The sequence below is a fragment of the Fringilla coelebs genome (assembly GCF_963513975.1).
Source record: "Fringilla coelebs genome assembly, chromosome: 6".
NCBI lineage: Eukaryota > Metazoa > Chordata > Aves > Passeriformes > Fringillidae > Fringilla > Fringilla coelebs.
In genome coordinates, this window is record NC_140034.1 from 39317511 (window position 1) to 39339084 (window position 21574).

Consider the following 21574-nt stretch of genomic DNA (forward strand, 5'->3'; position numbering starts at 1 on the left):
AATTTTCACATCAAGAGGCCTGCTGAGTGGTAGGGCTGGTATGAGGGGTGGTTCAGAGCCATGTGGCCACCAGCAGGTGATGGGAAAGGAGAAAGAGGAGTGAGCCTGTCCCTTTCAGCAGGAGTAAAAGTTTAGGTTGGCTTAGGTGCATCTTGAACTTCATCACCAGGAAGACAGAGTTAATGCAACCAGTTGTTAAAATAAGAAAATACATGCTAGTAATTTATAAAATGTATAAAATATAGAAATAATATATGCTAGTATATAATGAGATTGAGCCAGACCTTGGTACAAAGCCACAGTATTAAAAGGTACTTATGCCCAAGACTCCCTGTAAAGAACAGGTTCTTATGTTGATCCATGATACCATTTTACCATTAGATTTTGCCATTATCTTCTTTAAACTATTCACTAGAAAATCTTCCTTTAAAAAATATTTTTTTTATCTAACCTGGCATCAATCTTTGGCCTTTAGAGCATTTTCCTATTGCTTAGAAGTAACAAGTGGGTCTCTCTCAGTTTTATTCTGATTTTCCTACACTCTTTGGACTATGATTTAATGATTGTAGAAGCTGTCTGTACACTTCAAAAGCAAAATGAATCCTGCTGTACATGTCTTACATGAATATGCTCAATCCTACCCATGGATTAATTTCCCTAGAATTCTTGGCTTTTTGATTGTTATTAGCAGTGGATGTATGAGGAAATTAGGCCATAGGTATCCTGTGAACAAGGCATGTGCAGCGTTTAGCCTACTAGCCAGATGATTCTTGTGAAGTTGAAGTATTATCAATGCTCATGTTTATGTTCACTTTTTTGAAAAATTGTAGTTCCTGTAGACAGCATGAGAACACGTAAACTTTTATTTTGGGGGGCTTTGGGGTTGTTTTTTTTGTTTTCTATAACATTGCAATCCTTCATGGATATAGAGAGAATCCTAAATATGTGGTACTTCCAGCAGGACTAAAAAACTAAAGGCCAGCAAAGTCTCTTCCAACTCTTTAGAAAAAAAAAAAAAAAAGGCTGTTGTCTGTTATATTTGCAGGAGACTGATTTACAGCTCTATGCCTTTATGACTCTTGAATGACTTCATGACTGTGGTAGAAAAACAACCTGTGGAAATTGTGTGTCCTACCATAATTCAAAGGGGACAGCTACATTGCTCAGGGCTCCAGTCTGCTTGGATACTGGTTGTACATAAAAAATTATGGGAATAGGGTACTTTAATGTATATTCATCAAGGCAATCCTTGTGTTTCTGGGAAGCTAATAATGTGACTTTTTGGGGCAGATTTCATACATCAGCTGCAGTAAGTATTCTCCTACTGCTTTGGGCATTTTTATAGCTGTCACAATGTTGTGACAATCTTGTAGATAGCTACTTCTTGTGTTGAAAGCAGCCTAGATACAGCAGCAATGACTGCAATTCAGGCTAAGTCCTAAATATTTATTGGCTTCCTGGGTAGATTTTACAGTCTTCACTGAGCTGCAGGCTTCTGTGTCTAGGCTGCTGTCACTATGGAAGATAACGGGTTTTAAGATAATTCAGGTGTGTCTGCACTTCACGCACAACATTGACAGCAGCATTAACACATCATTTAGTATTCCTGGAGTTTGCATCACTCCAGGTGTGAGTGAGGTTGTGTGCCATCTGTTAGCCACATACAAACCAGAAACAGCTTTAATATGTGCTTTAAAAGGCAGGGAAGTACAAAGCAGCTGCCTCCATGTTTCTCAAGGGAGGCCAGAAAATGGTACCTTCTTAGACTGTACCACATGGACAAAATTCTTTCTCCTCTATATCTCTGAAATATGAGAAACAGTCTGCCTCGGGCACTAAAAGACAATAAACTACTCACAGGACAATCCAATCTTTAGGAAAGGGTTAGGATTTTGCTGGTGGCATGGTCTCAGTACCAGTACAAGCTAGGCAAGAATTTGAAGTCTAGTAGATGGATTATGTTGAAAAATCAGTCTACTAGAAAAAAAATTATGCTGAACTGTCAAAGTACTTCCTGTTAAGTTCCTTCTTTGTGAGCTGTTGTCTTAAAATGACTTTGGAAATTGTTATTAGCTCTTTTTTAGTAGAAGAGTGAAGTGTTAGTTCAGCTGTAAATGAACATGATTAACATGGAGACTGCAATCTCCATCCTTAAGCATATGGTTATGAGCAAGTTTGTTCCACTGCAAGGGCATGGTAGAGTGTGTGTATCTCACTGCCCTGTGCTGTGGGGTCAGATTTAAACACTCCAAGATTTGCTTCATTTGTTACTGGAACTTGAGATGCAGTAATTTGTGGTAGCAACCAAAGTGGCAGTTGTGGATTCCAGTTTTCACTCATTCTGACTGGTACCTTCCTTCTTTTCTTTCTTTCTTCATCATGCAACATTGAGCTCTATTTACTCAGCTGTGGCCTGGAGACAGGAAGGAGCAACGTGGTCATGCACCAAAACTGCCCTTGTTTATTCCCAGCAGCTCTTGGCAAACAATGTGGTACATGGGCAAATGTAATTTTCTGCATGGTCTTCACTGACCTTGCTGTAGGGCATAGGAAAACAGTGATCACAGCAAACTGAAGACACCTCCTAAGGTCTGTGGTGATCCCACTTCCTGTATTAAAGGTACCCAGCTATAGTCTGAAAAATTGGTATGATTTGTTGGTCAGGCGCCTGGGGTGTCTACACGCTGAGTTGTGTTATAGCCTAAAAAAGTCTGCCTGTGTGCTTCACTGAATAATTTGGTGCCATTTCCCCAGGCATTAGAAACAAAGTGTTTCTTTAGAGCAGGAATTTCTCTGCACCACTTCAACTTTATGGGCAGTTTCTAGTCTAAATGAACCATTTGCTCAAAGATTGAAACTGTAATTAATTCCACTTTTATTGACAACAAACTTCATTCTCTAACGTGCTGGTTTGGAGTAGATCTCTGCCACCCTTTCCCAAATTCTTTCTGATCAGACTTATGCTTTTATTTTACATGGTTTTGTTGTTTTATGGTAGAGGTGAAAGGATGATGCTGTGATTTGGTAAGAAGACAGAGAAGAAAAAGACAGCATGAATTATTATAAGTTTTTGAACTATGTTATTTCTGCCAAGTGAGAGATCTCTATTTATGCCTCGAAACTAATGCTCTCTTAGGGCCTAGTTACCTTCCCAAACTGCTTTTGTCTCTCAGTCAGACAGGGACTGAGAAAAAACGTCAACTTTCTTTGGAAACCTCATTCTTAAAAAAAAAAAACCAACCTCAAACTCCTTTACCTTCAGGGAGAAAGGACCCTAAAAACCAAAATTATTGAAAAGGGCCATAGCTGATTAAAGCAGGCAGATTATCCTCCTAGAGCCTCTCTGTTCTGAATGCAGGAAGGATGCTTTGTATACTGCTGGACACCACACTGTGCAAATCTAAAGGGGATCAAAGCAGAGGAGCAGATATAACTGGGCTAAGTAGTGAAAGAAGTAGAGGGTAAGCTAAACAGATTTGACTTAAGATAAATTTAGTTATCTCTTAGGTAGATTGAATAACATACAGTGTAAAGAAAGGGTTATAATAATTATTATAATAATAATGGTCTCTTGACAAATGAAAGAAAAAATAATAACAAGCAAGAGGTGTAAGGATGTATAAGTAGGAATTTTAATTTAAGCAAATAAAAGATGGAAATTAAGTGTTGCATAAAGTTTCCAATTGGTGTGATTCCTTCAGACCAAGATCTAGACTTTTTAGCAAAGATCAGAAATTTATTGCCCAGCATTATTCAAAGCTAGATTTAGAATTCCTTGAAGAGTAAGAAGTCCTGTTCACTTATGAGAAAGTGTCTGTTTCAACAAGAGCTTTTATTTGTCCCATGTTCTCTGTTTTCATGTAACCTGCTTCCTGTGCTGGGCCTGTGGAAAATCACAGAATCACAGAATGGGTCACTGACCGCAGTGGGTCATTTGGTCCAACCTTCCTGCTCGAGCAAGTTCATCATAGAGCACATGACACAGGATTGCATCCAGATGGTTCTTGAGTATCTCCAGTGAGAGAGACTCTACAACTTTGTTGGACAACCTACTGCATGGTCACTCCCACAGTAAAGAAGTTCCACACATATCCATGTGGAAATTCCTGTGCATCTGTTTCCGCCTATTGCTTCTTGTCCTGCTGCTTGGCACCATCAAAAAGAGCCTGGCTCCATCCTCTTGACACTGTCCCTTCAGATACTGACAGATATTGATGAGGTCCGCTCTCACTTGTCTCTTCTCAAGATGAGAAGGCTCAAGTCACTCAGCCTGTGCTTGTAAGAGAGATTCTGCAGACCCTTAATAACCTTTGTAACCCTCCGCTGGACCTGCTCCAGGAGCTCCACATCTCTCTTGTCTTGAGGATCTCCAAACTGGACACAGCTTTTTCCATGTGGCCTCACCAGGGCTGAGTAGAGGGGCAGGATCACCTCCCTGGACCTGCTGGCAGTGCTCTTCCTAGTACACCCCAGGATACCATTGGCCTCCTTGGCCACAAGGGCACTGCTGGCTCAGGGACGGCTCGTTGTCCATCAGGACCCCCAGGTCCTTCTCCACAGAGTTGCTTTCCAGCAGGTCAGCCCTCAGCCTGTGCTGGTGCATGGGGCTGTTCTTTCCCAGGTGCAGGACCCTGCACTTGCCTTTGTTAAATTTCAGTTGGTTCCTCTCTTCCCGTCTCTTCAACCTGTTGAGGTCTTTCTGAATGGCAGCCCAGGTGGCCAAGAAGGCCAATGGCATCCTGGCCTGTATCAGCACAGTGTGGCCAGCAGGACCAGGGCAGTGATTGTTCCCCTGTACTCAACAGTGGTGAGGCCACACCTTGAACCCTGCGTCCAGTTTTGGGCCCCTCACTGCAAGAAAGACATTGAAGTGCTGCAGTGTGTCCAGAGAAGAGCAGTGGAGCTGGTGAAGGGTCTGGAGCTCAACTTTTAGGAGAAATAGCTGAGGGAGCTCGTGTTGTTTAGCCTGGAGAAAAGAAGGCTCAGGGGAAACTTTACTGCTCTCTACATTTACCTGAAAAGAGGTTGTGGAGAGATAGGGGTCAGTCTCTCCTTCCAAGTAGCAAGGTTAGAGAAAATGGTCTCCAGTTGCACCAGGGAAGGTTTAGATTGGATATTAGGAAAAATTTCTTCCCTGAAAGTGTGGTCAAGCCTCCCCCTACCCCTCTTCCCTCCCAGGGAAGTGATGGAATCACCATCCTTAGAAGTGTTCAAAAAACATATAGATGTGATGCTTAGGGGTGTGGTTCAATGGTGGACTTGGCAGTGTTGGTTAATGGTTGGACCTTGCTGATTCTGTGATTCTGAATTGTGGCTGTCATCTGAAACAAGGTTAATTATTTGGATGAGAGCCTAATGAAGACTAACGTGTTTGCGGCAAAAGAACTTATGCTCTGTAGCTCAGTCCTGCTGCCAGTGCCCTTGAGATCCCCTCCCTGACTGCTGCTTGGCTCTACTTCCACCTCTGGCTCTTTTTTCCATACTTTGCATTCTTCTGTATATAGAAGTACTGCAAAATTGCTGCTGTTCAGCTAGTCTTCTTCTTAACTCCACAGCCTTTTGGACTGTGAACATACAATCATGTAGGGCTTTTTGACATCAGAATGTTTCCATTCCCTTGGGATCCCTAAGCTTCCCTAAGAGTCACCTCTTTTAGACTCCTTCTGCTGAGCCACAGAGTTCCTTCTTACCAGTCTTTCACAAAGCTGCTCTCTAAAACATGAATCATTTGATTGGTTTTCTTGTGTTTTTTGGATCTTTGTTCTGTGCTTCCTATAATACAGTGACCAGATTTGTACACATTATTCCAAAAGAGACCATCCAGCTGCCTTACTGAATGCCAAAGTAATAACGTCTGTGGTTTATACTCTGTAGCCTTCCATACACAACCCAAAAACCTTGTTTGCCTTTGTTACTGCTGCCAGATGTTCTGTGGATGATTTTCAAGTGTATTGTGGGGAATGTCACCATGCCAGTGAATTTCAGCAAATTTAAGCAACTTTGAAATTATTCCTTTTTCCACATGGTTATATTCAAGTCAAACCAAACTGTGTTCTCACTTGAAACTGCCCTGTTTTGGTTACCCCTTTTTCACACTGAATCACTCACTACCTGTTACGAGTTTCTCTGCAGGAGCCTGTACAATAGGATTTCCCCTTCATCCGGCCTCTTTCAGATGGTGCTGGAAACTCCATGTAAAGAGCCCAGCTCTGAAAATCGAGGGAGCAGTTATACTGTCTTTAATACTCAGATCACTTGAATTGGGAATAAAGGGAATAGGAGTTTTTTTTTCCTAGAGAGGAAGCAAGGGGAGGGAACAGTCTATAACAGAATTACAATGTTCTCACCTCTCTTTTCCTGCAGATTTGCTGACAGCACAGGAATACCACTGCCTGCTGCAGTTGCTCTGCCCTGACTTCCCAATGGAACTCACTCAGAAAGCAGCAAGGTGGGTCCTCATTCTCTCTTTAAAGGCAAGATTAATCCTACATGCATAGACTTAGGAACTAGACCTGTGGATAAAGGTTGGAACAGGGACCTTCAGTTTTTAAGGTTTTGGGGAAAAGAGACGCCATTTTTTGAGGTTAAGAACAGGGTGTTTCTCTAACAATGTGAAAGAGTATATATTTAAGATATACAAAGACTGAAATATCAATGCAGAATGCTGCTGTTGGCTCTATGTTCAGATGAGTTGCAGATAAAAGAATGTTAGCCAATATGTTTTTAACTGACATGTTTTTTAAACTCAATTTCAAATACTGTTTACCATTCTAAAATGTGTTCCCCCTTTTCCCAGCTTTTATGGTTGATCACATTTAAACACACTAACCTCTGAAAGATTGCCAGTGTTTTTAAGTATGTTTGGTAAGAACATGGAAGCTAATCTGTTTGAAATTTTATTTTAAACTAGACAAGGCAAAAAGCAGATAGCTGGCTCAGGGCATTGATAATGTGATATGGAGTATTTTACTGATGGTGCTTGCTGATTCCAGTCCAGCCCAGGCAGCTGATTATTAACGATCTGATAGGGAAAATGTACTGAGGTACACACATCTGTTCAGTTGCTTGTCCCCCAATGCCAGACTAAGAAAGAACAGTAGCCCTGTAGCAGAGATGTATCTACTGCTTCCTTTCATGGAGGTACACAAGCACCAGTCCCATGTGCTGGTGTGTATTTCATAGGGCTCCAGCTGAACTGAGCAGGAATTTGTGATGGTGCATGCAATGAAGGAGACTTCAGCATATCTACACATGTTGTGATGTTTGTGTCAAAGAATTTAGTCCACAAGGCTGCTGTAAACTAGAGGCCCCATTCAGGGGCCTGCTGCACTGTTGTGCATGTGTTGTAGAGATAGACAAGCTGGCTTTGGGAGCAGGTGTTGGATAGATATGAGATCTCTGTCAGAGGCACACAGGCTCAGGTGGGGGTGACCTCACTCGTGTTTTTGGCTGGCTAGAGATTTACTTGCACTTTGCTAGCTCTGGAACAAGCTAATCTAACTGAACAATTTTAATAAAACTTGTCATATTTCTAAACCATTTTTCTCTTTGCTTACAACTGTTGCTCACTCTCTTGTCCTTTTTTTTGGTCTACACTTCCCACTGTCCTCCTTGGTCTCTGCCTGTTAGAAGGGTGAGCTCTGCAGACTTTCTTACAGCACCAGTTGACCTAGTCTTTGCAAAACACGAGCGTCATATGCAAACCTGGAGGCATTGTTCCTTCTTCAGTCTGCACACCCCAATTATTGCTAATTTTCTTCTGAAAATAATTAAATAAAGTAGCAGCAGGGATAGCCACAACATTCCGTGATACAGGCAGGACCTGCATTGATACTGCCGGGAAGAGGGCAGTCATAGCTGTAGCCTGAGTGCTGCGTGACTGAGATGATCTCCCAGCACAGTGCAGTCCACTTATGCAGGAGCTGTTGCTATGCTCTGATAACAAACAATAGGACTAAGATCAGGATATGTCAGAACATTAGAATGGAGGCTACAACAATATAGGTTTTATTCACGTGACATCAGAGAGCTCTATTTTTTTGTTCCTGGTACAGAAGTCATACCCAAAAAATTAACTAGGATATCTGTGTCTGTGAGATTTCTTGGATTTTTTTTTTCCAAATGGTTATAGCCATTAGCAGATTAAAGACTTTAATCTACAGAGATACCTTTGATCTTCAGAGACACCTTTTGGCTTTCTGAATCTTGAAATTGCCGGACAGACATTAAAGGAATTTTTTCCTGATTTATTGCCTTGATTTTAAGATCTGTACCAGAGCACCGAATTTTCTATTGTAAAAGAAAGACAAAGAACTCACTGCCCACATTTGAGTAGTGACAGCCCAGTAGTTCACAGCTCCTATGCTGTTTTATTTGGTGTGTGAGCTCATGTTGCACTGATCAGTACTAAGGGAACTGGGGCTTGCAATTCAGTACTCATGTTATTAAAAGATTGCCTAAGAGTGCAGACTATTTTGTATGTTTTGCATGTTCTGCTTATTTTTGCCTCCATGTGTCAGTAAATAAACCAAGTCTCTGAAAACTCATTTGAGCCAGCCTGGCTTTAAGATGGATAATGTCTTTAATGGTAGCAGAAAATGGTAAAAGTCCTTTCAACTTGCCTGGTCTAGAGTTTGTCCTGGGAACATCCTGTCTAGTCTGGATTTCTGAGATTTTTAACCACAATCAGGAGACCATAAAGTGTCTCCATTGGCACAATAGTAATGCTTTCCTGCCAGCCAAACCCACTTGAACCCTGAAAAACCACTATACCCTCTACCAGAATGCCTCAAGTGTAGGCATTTTTCTTCAGTCCTTGCCAAAGTTCCTCCTTGATTTTCGTTATTCACTGAGTGCCAACTACTAACTTTTCAAATACATCTTGGCCTCAGGATTTGAAGTCCAATTTGGACAAGGAAAAAAAAATCCCTTGAAATATGAGATATCTGATGAGCTTTTTTGAGTTGCAGTTCATACTTTCAGATTTTGTCCTCAATTTTGGTCCTGCTGTCTAGGTTACAGTCCATAGCTAGGTTTTTCTCCTTACCAGATATTTCAATGAAGAGGTGCAGATATGTTGCATATGATGCTCTCTCAGCTTCCTTGAGTGCTTAGTCAGCTGGCTATGTGGTGGAATTGCCAGCTGCAGTCAATCTCCTCATAAATGATTGTATTGGATTGAAAGACTTCTCAACATTTCCGGCGTGCAAACCCCTGGGCCAAGCGGAGTCAGTAACCCAGCACCAGAGTGCACCTGCTTCTATTTAGATGTTCCTCTGTCACATATGTGCTGTACAGGCTTCCTCAGAGGCTCCTTGCTGTCTTTAACAGCAAAAACTGTCCAGCAAATTCTCATACTCCTGCATACTTTCTCATGCTGTCTTCTAAGTACGAGACTGGAACTTGGTTCGGGAGAGCAATGCCATTGACCAGAGTTTTAGATTTAACAAGTGAAATGAGTTTCTTGTTAGGAAGGTGATGTAATATTGTCTCTCTGCATAACAAATATGTAAAACCACTCTCCACTGTTGTTTTCCTGCATCTTTGAGAAGAAAGCTTCGGTGCTTTGAGGGTATCAGGGAGACAGACCATCATTTCAAAGGAGGGAGTGCAGCTCATCAGTGTTGTGGCCAATTGCATTTCCAGTGCTTAAATAGTGGTTGGAAATGCCAGTGGCTGAGCAGTTTTGCCTGAGAGATGAAGATGCTCTGCCTGCCAGCTTCAAAGCCATTTCCTTGATGTGGCCACTGACAATCTCAGTAACATGCTTATTAGTGAGAATTAAGAACTGAGGCTACTGCTTCTTTAGACAGGAGGAGAGGAGGCTTCTGGAATGTAATAAATAAATCAGAAGCACTTTGACATCTTCAAAGGGTTTTGTTTTAAATACTGGCTTTTCTCCTGGGGACCCTCTTAGCCCCAGTCTTTCTTCTTTGAGATAATTAATTCAAGCTGCTCTACGTGTTTGATTTTGCCACAGTGAACAGAACTGGTCTGAGTGGCAGGGAAGTCTTGCAAGATCCTATGTTCTTCTAGGTCAGCCTCCCACACAGCTCCCTGAAGTCTTTTACATGAGACAGAACAGTGTTTCTCCAGCAATGTGTTTAGACAATTGATGCTGCAGGAGTGGGTGTGCAGATTGCATCTGGCCCTGTGTTCAGAAGGGTCCTATTGGATGACCCATACTTTGTCTGTAACAAACTGACAGTACCCATGTGGCGCAGTATGCCAGATGCTGACTGTACAGGTTCAGTAGACCTAGATGCAGTTGAAAAGAAATACCAATTGCCTTTCTTTAGCATTGCCTTAATACTCTTGGGGTTTTTTTCCCATCAAAGTGGAGTATTTTCTTCTGTTTTATAGTCTAAGCTGTCATTGATTAGATGAGTTTGATTTTCCCCACTTCAGCGACTGACCTTTTTTTATCCTTAGGTAGTGGTGGCAGTGACCAGAGTATTGTTTTTATTTTCATTTTTACCCTGAAATCCACAGGGTTTTTTTCCCTGAAAGGAAGAGCTGGACTTTGCTATCATTTATATTTCATGTTTATGGCCTGTGGCTGGTATTTTCCATATTGAAGAAATATACTTCAAAATAGGGATTGCATGTAGCTCCCTACATGCACCTACAACTTAGCAGGGACAAGGAAGACTGTGCCTGGCCCAAGAAGTCTTCAGTTGCCATGACATTTGAATTGATAGTCAAATAATAGATCTAATATGAAACGAGACTGATTCTTTCATCAGGAAGGGAGGATGGGATGCTCACAAAGTGCAGTTAGGAAGCTGAATGTTGGTGCATTGTTATTTCCTCTGTAGTCAAGTAGAGTTTGTTTGAGTATAGATGGTGAATTGCAACTGTTGTGACCTTTATGAATCTGAAATGTGTCCCAGTTTGATGAAGTCTGATATACAGAGGAATAGCATGAGTCTCATTCTGCTTACACCAGTTTACTACTTGTGTAACTGTCCTATATGTAGTCACATTTAGTCAGAAGGTGGACTTTGATGGTCCTTGTTGATCCCTTCCAACTCAGGATATTCTACAATTCTGTATAACCATGTGAACCAGCCTTGCAGTTTTTGTACCACTGTATGTTCCATCATGTCCACCAGGCTTTGAATGTCGCACTGCTCTGTCCACACTGTAGCTGAAGTGTGTGACTGACATTCAGGATCTTCTCCTTGCTTCAGGTTCTTAAGCTGCCTTCAACTGATATTAGGGCGTCCACATCCATGCAGCAATGGGTATCCCCATTTCTCTCTCCTAACTTCTTATACTGGGCCACTAGCATTCCTCAGTTGCCCATAGTTCCTTGGCTGCACTTTCTCAAGGTCTGGGGTTCCTGGTTACAGACTTTAGTTTTTTTGTAAATGCTAAACTGTTTCTCTCATCTTACCATAGGATTGTGCTGATGGATGATGCGATGGATTGCCTGATGTCTTTTTCTGATTTCCTCTTTGCTTTCCAGATCCAGTTCTACTACTCAGGTAAATTCTAGGAAGCTGTTGACTTCTCCCACTTGTAGAATTACAACTTTACAGCTTCCCAATCTTTGCACTTTTTTGAAAGTTGAAAGGATATTTTTTTTCAAAGAAAATATATAGCTAATGGACGCTACTGATGAAAAGCATCACAGATGTCAAGAGATTAAGGGACTTAATGAGGAGATTCCAAATTGTAGTGAATAACGACACACCCGCAACTGCTATGTCTAATGAATTTATTTGTCTTGGCCTTGAGACATGAATTTTCAGCTTTATCTAGACTATGTTAACGTCTAATTAGCTTTTACTAGGAACATTTTTTCCCTTTCTTTAAGGAAATTATTCAATCCTGCTGGATGCAGCATAGGAACAGCCCACCAGCTGGTGCCTTTAAAGGAAAAGCAGCTGGACAAATTGATATAATTCTTCCCCTTTATAATTGCTCAACTATGAGCTGGTTTCAGCTCAGAGTTTCTGAACTGGGTATAATTCCCATGGGTTTAGGGACCCTCAGTGGACTCCACTCCCAAGAATTTCTATAGCTTCCCCTTGAAATCACATAAAATTGTAATGTCCACACCTTTTGGTGAAGAATTGCAAAGGTTTGACACCTGTCCTGTGAAGAACCACCTCTTTTATTTGATTTGATACCCCATGTTGGAAAGCAAAAGGAACAGATAATCCAAATGAATAGTCTTCATACTGTTGGTTATTTATTGTATTCTATCCCACTTCCTCAGTCTGAGTTTTAACTAGATAGGATACTTCTAAAATTCTTGGCAGGAAAAGTACAAATCAAATAATACTGGTTTGCATGTGTATATTTCCTCATGCTCACCCACACATATACATCTGTAAAATCCCCAGCTATTTTTAAACTTCAGGAGACAAGGTGGAGAAACTTGGATGAGCACTCAGATGCTTGTCTGCTGTGGGGAGACTGCTTTAAAATACATTGTCCTGTTGGCCTACCCCCTCTAAATTGTGATTGAGGAACGAGAATCTCACTCAGGACAAACAGAGGGTGAATAGGTATTAGATGTGCTCCCAAGCACTGGCTAGCGTGCCACTTTCTCATCTCCTGGCATACAGCACTTTTTAACATAAAGCTCATGGATTTCTGTCCACTCACACTGAAATGGCTCCCTCTGATGGACGTAGCTCACAATTGGCCTCGACCAGGTAAAACGGGCCAGGTGTGGATACACAGAAACACTGGCTGGAAGCTTTTGTGAGCATAGTCTGTGGTCAGAGAGTAAACTTGGGTGGCCTTCTGATCTGATCCAACCTGTGAGTTCCCATCTTTCTAGCAGTTAGGAGTCTGCTGCTATCCCTAATACCAAAATCTCTTTTTCTCAATACTTCTCTGTATATACTTCCCTTGTAACTCCACTGTACATATCACAACTTTATCCATGACACCTTATTGTAAAAAAACAGTTCAAAATGGTGATTTTGAGTTGGGCAGAACCAAGCTTGTAATGCCTTTAGTCAGGGACAGAAAATGTGTTTGGAAAGTTTTCTCTGATATAACAAATATTTCCATGGAGCTGCAGAACCTCAGCACAGCCTCAGGGCCTGCTGACATCCTGACTTTTCTCTCCACTCACCTCATGCACAGCATTGCACTTCCATTCACTTGGAACTTAAATGCCACTGGAGTCCTGGCAAGCTCATTCTTGTGTACACACTCTCAGAGATCCCATCCCTGTCCTGCTCACCCAGGCACAGTGCACACATGCAGCCTGTCATGCACTCTCCCACCAACCCACACACATGCAAACCACTCCAAATGGAATCTAGATTTGTAAACTGCTGACCACATGCATAAACAGACTTGTTTAAAATTAGATTCCTGCAGTAAACAGTGGGTAGTATGAGGAGCCTGGGGAGAGGCTTTCTGCCAACTCTAGCCCTGACCTGCCCTGGCCCTTTTTCTAGATCCTGTGTTATGTTTACTTTGGAGCAGCATGGAGGCAGGCTGATATACAGCCTGGAGTCCTATCATGCTCCGTTTCCTCCTGTTGCAGTTCAATGTAGTTTGCTCCCAACTTGGATGAGTTCTAATTCAGTGGCAAGAGGTGGAGAAGGAAAACATTTTAGACTTCACAAACTACTTTTGTGTTTTACATTAGCTTTCACGCTTCTCTGTTTTTTAGTGTGCTAGCTAGGCTTTGTTCCCTTGAGATGAATCTTCTCAACAGAGTGAGTGATGTCTCATAATCATCCTAATAAGAAGAAGATAACAACTTCTATGGAAATGGCTGTATGGGCATGCATAATACCTGTTCTGAACATGCAGGATGCTGCAGAATTGTGTTATTTCCAGTTAATGCTATGTACAACACAGAACAACAGTTTAAGCCCCAGTCTGGTAGGTCAGGAGGATGCTTTGCTGGTTACAACGCTGAGTTTTAAACAGCTTTCTGTTCTTTTAGAGTTCCTGGAAAGTGTGGCTGCCATTTATCAAGATCTGCTAGCTGGTAAGAATCCAAATACTGTGATTGTGCCAACATCATCCTCTGGGCAACATCGGCAGCGCCAGCCCCCAAATGACTGCAACCCACTCGAAGGAGTAGAGACATCTCTCTTCTACCAGTGCCTGGAGTCCTTGTGTGACAGATCAAAATACAGGTATGAATGGAGTCTAAAATACAAATTTGAAGTCTCTGTCTCTGGAGACCCTTTGTAAGGTTGGAACTGTGAAGAAAGCAAGGCCTTTGAACAAGCTGATATTCCCTGATGGCTCACACTGAAGAAGTATGAAGGGAAACATCATAGCTGAACAGCTTTAACCGAATGAGAGAAACAATTTCATGGACCAAAGAAACATGGGGTTTGAACTGATTCTTGAAGTAATAGATGGATTTGGGTCTCTGCTCTCCATCTCACTTCTGCATTGACACTTTCATCAAGGAGAGATCCATCATGAGTTTGCTAGAGGGGATAAACAAGTGCAGTTGCATTCTTGGGAGTTGAAAGAGCCCACTGGGTGGATGGAGTATGATGCTTTAGTACCTAGGAGAGTTCACACTGTCAGTCTGTACCTGAGCCTGTGTTGGAGCTGGTTTCCAGCTACAGATCCAGGCACAAGACTAGCTTTAGTTCAGCAGAGGTTGGAGCAACACCAGACTTTACTGTATAGCTTTGACAGACACTTTGATCATATCCTCACTACCTGCAAGAAACTTCGCCTTCCTAGAGAAGGTCATGGTCTAGAAACACAAAATAACTCAGGACAATAACTCATAACAGATTCCACCCGATTTCTACTTTAGGTTTCCAAATCCAGATTTGTGATCTACAAAAATACTGCTAACTGCTGTCCAGTGCTATAGATTTCTAAGCAGGGAGTTGATGGGTTGTTTTGTTCTTTTAAACAACAAAAGCTCTATATCCCCTGTATGTCCTGAGAACTTCATATGGGAAGAGTACTATGGGCCCATCTGGTAGGTCAGGCTTTGCACAGCACTATGAGGGAAGCCATTCCTAGCCTTTCATGCAGTAGCTCAATACTCAGGCTTTGGTAACCACTTCTGCCTGAGGGATCACCAGCCTACCCCCACATCTCCCAGAGTTACCACTATACCTCTTTATGAGACAGTTTGGTTTTGCATTAAATCCTTCAAGGAGTATTGGTCAAGAGCAAGAATCACCATGGAGATACTGCTTAGGACTCAGGACCAGGGATTAAGGTGAGTGTAGAAGGGGATATGCTATTTAGTCCTCACCTAAATAGTGTTCTCTGACATATTTAGGCTATCACTGGAGAGGTTTTCTTTCCCCTTGGATGACTATCACTGATAATAATGTGATAACAGCATGGCTGAAAGTGTTCAAAAATGTGTAGATGTGGCAGTTAGGGACATGGTTTAGTGGTGAACACAGCAGTGCTCCATTAACCACTGACTGGACTTAGTGGTCTTAGTCTTTTCCAAACGTAACACTTCTTTGAAAGTTTATTGACTTCTGAAAGCAAGTATTTCCAGAGGATTTTTCCCAGAGAAAAAACATGCTAAGAGTTAGGATGCGTATGCCTCTGAGTGAATCTAGGCTTTTCTCACTGTCCTTGGAATGAAGACAGGTAAGACTGTTCCTAGGGATGTCCCCCAAGCAAAGATCTTGCTTAGCAAATGGGGAGCAGATCCAGTGCTCAATAAGCAAGCTGCTGCCTCTTCATTTTAAACTGAGTCAGGGCAACCTTACAGTGTTAGACCAGGTGAAAGGGTTTATTTCTCGATTTTGAGTTGGGTCTTAGGAAAAAAAAAAAAGATTATAATTTAGAAGACAAGATGATCTCTGTTTCTCTTCTCCTAGCTGCCCACCTTCTGCTCTTGTGAAGGAAATGCTGAGTAGTGTGCAGAGAATGACCTTCTATGGATTCCTTATGGCTCTTGCAAAGGATCAGGGCATCAATCGAGCCCTAGGTAAGACTTCTCTAAATGATACAGCTCTAGATTTTCAGTCAATTTGTATTTCTGTGGAATCTCGTTTGTAATTATAACCCATATTTTACACTGTCAGGAAGAGAGTGAGAGGAAGTTTTTCATATTTTTGTTGTTGGATTAACTTTAAAAACAACACTGTGCCTTACTGTCTGCCTGAAGCTGTGGAGCTTCCTCGAGGCTTACTGAGTTGAGGTGCCATCCCATGTTTTAGCCCTTTGTGCTCGTGCAGATTTTAAATGGCTGCTCTCATCTATAAGGAAAGAAGGCACACCTAATAGAAAACCTCTGGTGTCTCCTTGGCTGAAAGGTTAAAAGCCCAGTCTTTCCCAGCTTTTCCCCTTCTTCCCTCAAGGTTGTGTGATCTTGCTAGTAGCTATCTGTGTCCTGCTGAAAATCCAATCATAAAACATAAGCTGCTACAAAAATCTGTACCACACTGCTGTGGGAACCACAGGGATTACCAATCAGCATCTCACTGCTTGTGTCTATGTTGTACTGGTTTGGAGCAGGGAAGCAGTGTTACATTGGCTAAGGACAGTATGTAATCCATCCATAATTCACCTACAGTTTCATGTTTCCCCCATATACCTTGCTTGCGCTCTTCCTCCCTCCTACGAAGATGAATAGAAATGGCTTTTTTGTTTGACAAGACTGTATCCAGGAGATAAATTTAAATGGCAGGAGCAGGGAGGGAGGGCTGTGTGTGAGGGTGTTCCCAAACACTCATCTTGGCTCATCTCCATTCAGCAAATCACCTGGCCATTAAGGGTAGATGGCTCTCTCTGTCTTTGGGTAAGTGTCCTCTTCCTCTTCTTCTGGGACTGAGTATCTGCCAGTCCCTTATTGCAAAGATAAAACTCAATGAAAAGGTGTACCTCGCCTGAGGGCTGCTTCTTTTGCACAGGTGTGTGCCATAGTACAGTAAAAGTGTGTCTTCCCTGGCTGAGCCCCTTCTTACAGCAAACCATTTAAACTGCTAATGTTCCTCTGGGGCAGGGCAGATTATGTATCAAAGGTGCATGAATACACCCCTGCAATCCCCTCTGAAAACAGGCTTAGAAAGCAGTGTATTCACTGGGAGGAAGGTGATGCCTGGATGGCAGCAAGCAAAATCTTTTCCTTTGCCCTATGATATCCACTTCTAGTCAAGCATAAAGAAAACAGACGAAAAGAAAAAAAAATCCTGCCCACAGCCTCCATTGTACCATCTACAAAGTGAGTGGGTTTTCATTTCATTAATGTAGGCCTGTCCTCTGGCCCTCTGCCAGCTTCCTGCTGAGGCCTCTCTCTCAGAGGAGGGGCAGCAACCACAAGTCTGACAGGTGCTAGTGTTTTTGGCAAGGAAAGGAGGATTCTTTTCCTGGTGTCTTTAAATCTCTCCTGAAGGGTGATTTCAATAGTCTTTGGTCTGTAGGGGATCACAAGCTCCCCAAAACCCTTCAGCGAGAGCAGTTTCAGGCAGAAGAGGTTTTGGTCTCAAAAAGCCAGCAGCTCCTCTTGAGGATCAGGGATAGAGATTAAAGCAGCTTGTTCAGGCTGGAACAGTGCCATTGAGTGTGCCAGGCAGACTGGAATCTGCAGTGCATCTCCAATGTCAATGTTGATTTGTGAATTCTTCAAGTGCCATTTATCAACTCTCCCAAGTAAATCTTGAGCCCTGAAGTCTTCACTGTGCACTCTGCAACTACTGGAAATAAGTTAAGCTTCAGTTGTTTATTCTTTTAATTGAGCACACAAAAAGAAGCAGACTGGGACACTTCTGTGGATCTCCTGACACTGTTTTGCAGTGCCAGACTTTCCTGCTCATTTACAGGAGGAGTAGACCAGAACTCAAATAAATGGGGGAATTGGTTCTGGTCTAAACTTACTTTAGTTTTCAGGCACTCATCGCTACATTTTTGATGACTGCTGCCAGCCTGCCTCTGGGGGACAGGTGGCTCTCCAGCCTCTCCTACAAGAGCAAGGTAACAGAGCCAGCAAATGTATTTGCATTCCCACAAGGAATTCAAAGCTCCTTCCCAGAGGTATTGAGTGTAGCACCTAAGTCTCCTGAAAAACCTTAGAAAGAGCATTCCTCATCATACTGTTGGTATAGATTACCAAATAGATTTTTTTCCCTGGTGTGCAGTGGTACTCTCCAGGCTCTGGTAGGCAATCTCTGTGTTGTTCTCTGTAATTTCTGTGCTGGCTGATCACACTCTCCCATGACCCCTATACAAGGTGGAGTTTGTTAGGAAGGAGGGCTTTCCTAAGAGCCCCATCTTCCTTTCTGGCTCTGCTAAGGTCCCAGTGTTTTCAGAGAAGAGCAAAGATTATCAATCACCTGTTCCAGTCCTGAACTGTATGTCCTTTATCTGGAGTAGAGTTTCTAAAGTGAAAAGGAGCATGAGCACGTTGATCTTACACTGAGAGGGTACCCAAGCACTGGCCCAGACTTTCATGCTCACACCCAGACAGCAAGCAATGCTAGAGCACAGTTCATCCACAGTTAACTCCTGTAGGCAATGTGCAAGAGTCAGGCCTGACTTTCCTGAGTTGCAAGGAAAGCAAAAGCCTTAAATTTGTGGAGTGTTTTGATCCCCAAGACCAGCAGGCCACAAGAAAGGCAGGTGGCACAAAAACATAAATAACCTTGGGTGGTATAGTGCATGTTGCAGGCTGTGGCACTAACAGCACCACATCTATTACATCTGGTACTGGTGACTACACTAGACAATGAACAAAGGCCCAAAGTTGATAGACTGCCATCTCCCTGACAGTCAGTACTCTCATTTTGTACAGTGAATGAAAACTGCCAATCCTCAAGGGCTGTAGCCAGTGGAGCTACTGAAGCTGCCTCCAATTTAGTCTGAGCTCAGCTACAGCATGTATGAAAGACACAGCAAATGGATCATCATTCTTTATCTATGACCCTCAACATTGTGTCTATTTCTGTAAGAGGTATAAGGAAAAGTGTTTTCTGTCTTGCAGGACTGATTTTGGATGCTGCTATAGCTTGAACATTTTTCTTGAAGAATGAATAGCCTAACTCTGCTGCTACTTTCATTGGTTGTTTTTTTGCTCCCCAGGGGCTCTGCCAGATAAAGGAGACTTGTTTCTGGACCCTGCCATGGATCAGGAACTTGAGAAATTGTAAGTGGAATTGCCTAAACTAGGAGGTAAAACAACAGATTAAAGGTAGCATGCTAAAGAAGAGTGGAATAAAGTACTGTCCTATTTCTCTGCTCTACTACAAAACAATAGAGGAGCTAAAAGAGCAACCTGAACAGGAAGAGCTTCTTTCTTTGTGGTGCCTCTCAGTGCAGTTAACAAAATCCTTACAAAAGTCTTCAAAAGCAGAGGGGAAGAGTGTGACTCAAAGAGGGATCTAGAGGAAGCAGCATTCTCTAATGAACAGGGAAATTTTGTTTGGATGGTGAAAAGCAGGAGTGTTGGAAGGAACAAGATCAGCCCAGAAGAGATGTTTAAGTAGAAGATTCACACAGTGAGTCTGGGAGGTACAATGTGTTCCCCCTCTATGCCATGAACATCTTTCCATCCCTGTGCTAGTTTTAAGTCTTTCTCCCACAGTTCACTCCAAGAGTGCTGCAGTAGAAGTTTTTACAACAACCTGCTTAGCATATTTCTTTTCTCTTTCAGGGTAGCTCAGGTTTCAGGGCTTTCTGTCTCTGGTCCTGCCAGCTCCAGTGCAGACACAGCAAATATGCCAGTTCGTAACTCACCCAGGATTAATTCACCTTGGAAACCTCTACAACATCGTCGAAAAATGGATGCTGAGAGTGAAGGCTCCAATGAAGAGACAGACTCCTCTGAAAACTGAAGGTTGTGAGGGTGGGGATCTTTCCCATCTTGGGCTTCTCCAGAACCCACTGGAGGAACAGCACCTCCTCCCAGAGCATCTGCTCTAACAGTGGGTTCTGTCTACATCAGCAGTGTGTGTTGCTGTGCTAATCCCCAGGGCTGGGTTCACCCATCTCTTCCCAGGAACAACTTGCCTTTTTCTTAGCTCCAAATCCATGCAGGAATAGTGCCTCTGCAGAAGCCATTTACAGCTACAGAGTTATGCTTCCCTCTGCTGGCAGGCAAGACAAGCCGGCAGCTGCCAGCTCTGCCACCACTCGGAAGCAGCTGGGTATGCTCTCTCCCAGTTCCGCAGGTGTTGAAGCAGCGGGAACGCTAGTACAGACCGCTTGCCAGTGATTTGTTGTGCAGCTCTGCTCAGATTTGGCCCAGATAACAGAGTGGTTAAATCACCAGCAGCAGCTTTGCACTTGTGTTCCATTATTATTCCCAGTAAAGCTGCATCAGCATATGATCAAAGGTAAGGAAATTCCTGAAGTTCCTAAAAAAGGGACGCTTAGATATTGCCATGCAACCTGTCTCTGCTTTGTGCTTTCTCCTCCGTGTGTCAAAGACTTGCCAAAGCAAACACAGCAAAGCTAGATTGCAGTAAGTACTGCATGGTGCTGTCTGGCTCCGCTGCTGTACTAAGTGCCCTTCTGTGAGGTCTCCCCATCCCTCCAACAGCATATTATGGTCATTTGGAAAAGTGTATTTCAGAGGATTTGGAAAAAAGGGATAGGATTGTTAAATTCCTTGGCCACAAGTCGTATGGCTTACAAGCATATAGAGCACCTACTGGGGGCTAGGTGGGCAGAAGCACTAAGGGAAAAGGAAGCAGTCATCAAATGAGATCAAGCTGGGGTTTTTTGTAAATATTGGTATTGCTGGAGCAGCAGTGTAGCCCTTAAAACTACAAAAATAAGTAGCGTCACATTGCATTAATGGCAACCAACTCAGAAGTTTAAACCTCCACAGACCCAAACCTTTCATCTAGCCCAGCTCCTGCAGCCCAGCTTGCATAGACTAGTTTTTTCAGGGGGAACTTCAGTTTCTCATGCTTCTTTGGGAGCCTCCTAGCTCTTCCTGGTCATGAAGTGCTACAGCACGGGCCACAAGGCCTGGTAACCCAAAGCCTGTAGCAGGGTGCCAGCAGGGTTATTTATTTATTGTAAGTTAAATTATTTATTATCTGTGCATTCTCTCCCAGCTTGGTGAGTGGCTGTGACAGCCTGGCAATAAAGCACGCTGTGTCAGGCCTCTGCTGCGTCTGGGTTCTTGGGTCTTCTGGGCTGCCCCAGCCCCGCCTCAGGGGGGGCAGTAACCGGTGGGCAGACCAGTGGAGGGCCCCGGCATCTTCCGGGGCCCCAGGAACTCCTCCCCTCAGCCGGGGAAGGTGCCGGCCCCACCCCTGAGTGCCTGGACCGCCACCACCCTCTGCAGCCCTACGGCAGCCACACCACTGCTCCCTGCAGCCCCAGCCTGCTGTGGGTATTGTAACATTGACACAACTGCATCAGAGCAAAGAGACAACAGGAAGACCTGACCCTTATCCCTCTCAAGCCCCACCACAGTGAAATATCAGCACAGAGCAGCCCAGTAGCTGCTGCAGCCCCTCAACTGGACAGGAGAGGTGAAACCCATGCAAGCCTCTTCCCAAGGCTCCAAAACAAACAGCCCCAGCCTCTCTTTTGCTAAAAATGTGTAACTACGCCTTTCCCATCCTTCTTCTTACTATCTAGTTCTCAACACCATAGTCCAAGGAAGAGAAAAGCACTCTTGTTAAAACCAGAGACTAAA

The 21574-nt window shown here is 43.1% G+C and overlaps 1 protein-coding gene across 2 annotated transcripts in view; it reads left to right on the plus strand.

Moving 5' to 3' along the window:
- The window catches only part of CSTPP1 (centriolar satellite-associated tubulin polyglutamylase complex regulator 1), a 78567-nt gene extending 57049 nt beyond the window's left edge, over positions 1 to 21518 (plus strand). Inside the window, exons 4-10 of one of the 2 annotated variants that reach the window (XM_084208685.1) lie at positions 6364 to 6448; positions 11404 to 11489; positions 13925 to 14120; positions 15804 to 15913; positions 19003 to 19066; positions 19574 to 19756; positions 19919 to 21518. In XM_084208685.1, coding sequence (XP_084064811.1) covers positions 6364 to 6448; positions 11404 to 11489; positions 13925 to 14120; positions 15804 to 15913; positions 19003 to 19066; positions 19574 to 19754 — 722 coding nt within the window. In that variant the 3' untranslated portion in view covers positions 19755 to 19756; positions 19919 to 21518. Of the gene's footprint in view, positions 1 to 6363; positions 6449 to 11403; positions 11490 to 13924; positions 14121 to 15803; positions 15914 to 19002; positions 19067 to 19573 lie in introns of both variants that reach the window. The other variant, XM_084208684.1, reaches the window with a different exon arrangement.
- The last annotated feature ends 56 nt before the right edge of the window (positions 21519 to 21574 follow it).